Consider the following 6,000-nt stretch of genomic DNA (forward strand, 5'->3'; position numbering starts at 1 on the left):
TACTTCGTTCACCGCGATCGAAACGCTTAATTATGTCTAGTTTTACGCTTAGTGTAACACCCTTACGAGCTCTTTCAGGCTTTTCGGATACCTTGCAAGTGGCTGCTCACAGGTACATGTTTAAGCAATGCCGGCGAGAATGCCATTCAGAATCTGGGGGACAGCGGCTGCTCGGGGCGCGTGCTGCCTTTTATCACGCACTGCCTTTTTTTTGTAACAGTGAAAACACCTTCTGTTAGCAAAAACAGGGAACTAATGTAGGTCTTTCGTAACACTGAGGTTTCGTAAAGCGAACGTTCAAAAAGCGGGGGCCACCTGTATTGGTGTTTTTATCGATGTTACAAAGGGCATCTTCATTGACTTTGAGGGGTATCTTGAATGCGCTGTCCTACCACCAGGCATCAATGTTGCTGCAATAGCAGATGATGCTACAGCAATAGCAACACCTCCAGCTCCCCTAACTTTAGCAAGGATTAAGTTGATGATGAATATCTTGCCCGCTGCTCCTGGTGCATCAGTGAAAATCATTGAAGAGAAATTTCTTTCCAAGCAGTCGCACACATATTCATATACTTTGCTCATTATTCAATTGGGGCTCCTTCTGTGAAACAAATTCCTGCTGTTCATCTCTGTTGTATTGCAGTTCACACAATAATTCCAGGTTGCCAGCACTTTGAGTAATTGTACCGTTTCTTGGTGTCGGCAAGTTATATTCTTCAAGTGTTTTCCCCAAGTTCTCAAGGTTCTCTTGGAAATACGGAAGAGCTTGTCCATGATGCCTCTCATCGATCATGATGTTAGGATCATTGATGGTTCTCCTCTTCATTTGTGAGAAATCTTCAGACATTGCATTCTTGAACCCGTTTCTTAATTGCTGTGGATTGTTAATTTCGGTATTTGTTAGCAAGACGACAAACAAATCTCTCATTGCTCTGGGCATTCTTGTTCTCTCTGCTTCTTCCATAATTTGCTGCCAATGATTGTCAGCTTGCAACAATCCTGTCTCTCTCTGCAGACATCTTTGAATGGTGGATACCTCCATGTGTTTTCAATGATTCGAAAGATACTGGCCCCTTTATGTGATGAAGAAGCAGCCTCAAACGGTATACACTCGACCCAGAACATTTGCTTCAAAAATCCCGGAGTACTCTTCCACTCTTTTCCCCATTCTCCTTCTTTCCCATCTCTTATTAGTCCAAGTGTAGAATCTGGGAATATCTGCATAGTACAGGGTTCTTGCAAATGGATCGCGAGTGCAAAGATCCATGAATTCCGTTGAAGTGGTTCTTGCCATATCATTATTCAGTTGCACAGCAGCATTATCTCGAAAGAATACTGGATGCTGTTGGGGAAAGTGCACTTGAAGGCGAACAATGGCTGGTTCCCTCTCGTGAATTGGAAATCCAAGTATCGATCCGACAGCTTCAGAGGGCCCGATAAATCTGCCTGTCAAATACTGTGTGATTTCATCTTCTCTATTCACTCCAAAAATTGCCCAATCACTCCCCTTCATGGTATAGTTGATCACGTATTTGATGGACTTGACAGATGAGCATATTTCTATATTTAGATGACAATTGAACAGCCTAAATAGTTGGGCATTGTAGGGGACCACCCATTCAGAAGTTATAGTTCGACTGACTTTATTGTCCTACTTGATGACCTTCAAATTTTCCCATTTCCACAGACTGTCTCCTATGCGCAGGATATGAATCATCCCCACACCTTGTATGCTCAATGAATGGCTTTGGGTACCTCTTACTGCATGTACCATTTTGCCAACAGGGTGATTTAGTGGTGCAATACGGACCATGCTTCAAGACCAATTCATGTAGCTCTGGATCTCCATTTGTGTCTGGTATTTCTGCTTGCACGAACCTATCATAATCTTGTGGTCTCTGCTTGGATGCTTCATCGAACCACAGCAGACAGTGCAAATGAGGCAGACCCCAGTTTTGGTATTCCACACTTACAATGCAAGCGATACAACTACCAAAGAGACCATCTGTTCCAGTGAGGTACTTCATAAACAACTTTCCCTTCAAGTCAAACACTCTTGCAATTAAATCCGGCCGATCGTTTGGTTGCTGATGCAACAAAAAGATGCTGTCGGATTTCAGGCCAGTTTGGATTGCATGTCATTGTAATGAACAATGAAGTATTACCATACTTCTGTATATACATCATGGTGTCCTGACATCGTTCCATCATGTATCTCGGTCCACCGACAAATGTTGAGAGGATGATGCGTCTTCTGATGTTTCTGAAATCATCATCATCATTCAATGCATCAGTCAGGCTTCTATGTTGATCTCAAGGTTGCTTGATTTATTCGGATGTAGCTCAGCCTCTTGCCTTCAATCTTAGCAGCCATATCGACCAAGTATTGTTGGAATAGACATCCTCCTCTAAGAAGGTTATTGAACTCATTCTCATGGCTCATTATTCGATGCGCATAATAACGCATTGCCGTCAGTTTCTTGTTGTTTGTCATTCAGAGTTGATGGTGCCAGCCATCATCTCCAAATGGAAAGAAAAGTACGTATTGAAAGCTGTCATATGAGCGATGGGACTCTGAAATTATTTGCAAATCACCTCCTCGTTCTTTCAACACGATGTGCCGTGATCTTGCTTCAGGTTTGGTGCTGTTTGATATAATGACAGTGACTTCGTTGGCAATTTGTGCATTAAATCTTTTCTCATGTTCAAATGCTGGTCTCCGGTCAGGATCAATGTCAATGGATGCCTCTGGCATACCTCAAATTTGTTCTTTTGCAAGTCAAAGGGATGCAATGTATGGATGCATTGTTGTAGTAGATTTTCCAATAATTCAACAATCTCACATTGAATTCCATCATTCTGTAGTATCCCCATTCTCAATTCTACACTGTCTTGGGGATCCATGAAGTAAATTCGAAGGAATCGGGCTTGCTGGTTGGGGTCTGGCATTAAATGTCCGATGTAGTGATGGATTTGGCCTTGAATAATCACAGAAGGATTCCACCCATTCCTCGTTGGAAGGATGACTTTGGAACCAAAGGATGTCGTTTGGAAGAGGCAATTGTATTGTCTGATGTTCTTCCTGAACTCGTTTGCAATAGGTTCATCATTGCTGTATAAATTGAGGAGTTCATTGGGTAGAGGTTGCAAATTGCTTATCTTGACCTTTGCCTTCATACAGTAGAAATTTGCTGTTTCTCCAGTGAATAGGATAGCACGACAGTGAGGGCATACTCTGGTCATCCTACTAACATCAGGAGAAATGTTAGGGCATGCGAGCAGTGCATTTTGCCTTACCCTGTCTCTGTCGAGGTATTGTCGTTGAAAGCGGGCATTGTCGCCTTCAGCAACTCTCGCAATAATTACTCTTTGCCGCAAGTCCTCGAGTCGATCTTTCCTTTTCTCCTCTGTCTCTTCTTCTCTCCTCCTGTGTCTTTTTTTGTCATTCTAGAGACGCGCAGCACTTTCATCCCCTGTCTCTTCATTTCTTCTGCAGTTCTTTGTCTCTGATCCTGGAGACGTGCATTTCTCAGCTACTTTGTCTATTCACCTCTACTTTTCTTATGCCAGTTGTTGTCATTCTGGAGACATGCAGCCCTTTCATCTTTCATCTCTTCTACCATTTGTTCTTTCTCTCAGATCCTGGAGTCATGTGGCCCTGGCCTGATCCAATTCTTGTTCTCTCCTCCTCCTGTGCCTGTTGCTGTCATTTTGGAGACGTGCATCCCTCTCCTCCTCTCTGTTCTTCTCTGATCTTTTTTGTCCTGACTCTTTGATCCTGGAGTCGTGCAGCCCTGGCTTCATCCGATCCTTGTTCTCTCCTTGCTGCTGCTTCCCGATGACGTTTGGTGTAATCTCTTGACCATAATTTCCTCGTTCTCTTTCCACACGGCATAATTAGGCTGACCATTTTTTTTTTTACCTTAATGCTGGATAGAAGATACAAAGTAGTAACACCAAAGCCTTCAGGATGCTGATTTCTCTTGATGATGTGGGTGGTGCTGTCCTAAGCGGACGTGATAAAGTCACCGCTGTCCTTTGACTGCGGCAAAGGGAGATTCGAAGTACTTCTTTACAATGAGATTTAATTATCTCTTGATTGGTCGCAGTTTGATCTGTCCTAATCCTGCACATGCTGATGGTGATTAGCAGAATGTGACCGCTGGGAATAGAGCTGCCCTGCCCTTTTGCTTCGGTTGGTGTCGCTGCTGTGAGCATCGTGAGGTGCTGCTGAGACTGGTTGTGTGCATGCGTGGTGTTGCGTTGCGGTTTCCATGAAAGCTGGAATCTGGTATGGGAAGCGGGGCTTGTTGACGAGTGAGCAACTTTATACGAATATAACCTTGACCTTTGTATGCATTCTGTAAGTTAGCGCACTTTAAGTCCATTTAGTCAAAAAAAAGTGCCACTTTAATGCACTGTTTGGGCTAATTTGAGGGCACGAACAGACAAACCGACAAACAGATAAACTGAGTATTTTAGTAATGTATAGATATTAAACTTTTTATTATTGCACATTTCTGGAGTAAAAATAATGAGATTATTATTTTTAGATAGCCTCATTGTCAATACATATTTAAAGTTAAACAGCTATCCTTTCTGTTAAACAGCATCCTTTCTTGAGTTATCTTTACATTTTATTGACTCAATATAGTATTCTGGCAGGCTGGCATAAGAAATTTATTTAATTTGTTGTTTTGTTCAGAGCAGGCACTGTCTAGCATCTGCAACCAAAGGGCTTGTTTCCATGTTGCACTGTGTATGTTCTATGTCAACAAAAACTTTACATCAAAGCTCAAGAGAACAATTCATGTTCAGGTATTTATATGCTAAAATAGGATTAGATTTGTAACCTGGATCTTTGTTTCCCCACAGTCTATGCTGGGAGATAAATCTTTTAATCTGCCATTGGCCTATCAGCATTCAGCATTGAACACTGAAGAGTTGGGTCCTTTCTTAAAACTCTGCCTTATGGATCAGAGCTTCCCAGCATTTGTGGAACAAGTGGAGCAGGAACTTAAAAAGCTCATAGAAGAATGACTGGCTTGACTTCTCTTGGTTCTGCAGAAGAGAATTGCTAGAAGTTGCATTAATTTTTATTAATTCTTTTCATGTTGGAGTTCTTCAAGCTATATTGATGATCTCTCTATTTTGGCATTCCCATTCTAGATTATTAACTTGATTGTGTTTTCATTAGTAAATGAGATTTAAATAATTATTTTATTAGTTCACTTCTAATGAATTTGTCAGATAATTAAAACTGTGAAAAATTTCTTAAGGAGTGTGTGTCTTATGTTAATTAATGGATTATATTAAATGTTCTGTTAAGAATTGGCCTAAGCTGAGAGATAAATATCTAAACTAGTGCGGCTTTAAGCTATAGGTACCAGCAGGTCATGGGTTCTTGTCAGTTGCATATTGTAATACATCAGATTATTGCTTGGGTATTGATATTCTAGACCAGGAGTTCCCAACTTTTTTTTTAATGCCATGGACCCCTACCATTAACCAGAGGGTCCATGGTCTCCAGGTTGAGAACACCTGAAGCTAAGCTGATTTTTTTCTTTAAAATGTATTTTTGATAGTATTCTGTCAGAAGTGGAGAGGGGCACACAACTGGGAAAACAGTCTAGCAGCACTAAAAACAGCACAGCATATGAACATGCCCTTTAGGCCAAGATGACCCTGCTGGCCATGATGATACATCTAAATGAAATCCAGCTCCTCATACATAATCCATATCCCTCCAGTCCCTGCCTGTCCTTGTGTAGTCTAAATCCCTCTAACTGGTGCTATCTGCTTCTGCCATCTCCCAGGCAACTCGTTTTAGACATCTGCCTTTTTATGGGGGGGGGGGGGGGAGAACACACTTGCCACATAGATCTCCTTTAAACTTTCCCACTTTTGTTTTAAGCTTGTGCCTTCTAGTTTTTGACATTTCCAACCCAGGATAAAGACTTTGACTGCCCTATCTAAGCCTCTTACAATTTTACAAACTGC

At 41.7% G+C, this 6,000-nt stretch overlaps 1 protein-coding gene across 1 annotated transcript in view; it reads left to right on the plus strand.

The window, feature by feature from the left end:
• The window catches only part of rec114 (REC114 meiotic recombination protein), a 51,473-nt gene extending 46,214 nt beyond the window's left edge, over positions 1–5,259 (plus strand). The window contains exon 6 of the mRNA XM_063070215.1: positions 4,876–5,259. Within this exon, the coding sequence (XP_062926285.1) occupies positions 4,876–5,040 (165 nt within the window). The 3' untranslated portion in view covers positions 5,041–5,259. The remainder of the gene's footprint in view (positions 1–4,875) is intronic.
• The last annotated feature ends 741 nt before the right edge of the window (positions 5,260–6,000 follow it).

Source organism: Mobula hypostoma, chromosome 18 (genome assembly GCF_963921235.1).
Source record: "Mobula hypostoma chromosome 18, sMobHyp1.1, whole genome shotgun sequence".
NCBI classification, from domain to species: Eukaryota; Metazoa; Chordata; class Chondrichthyes; order Myliobatiformes; family Myliobatidae; genus Mobula; species Mobula hypostoma.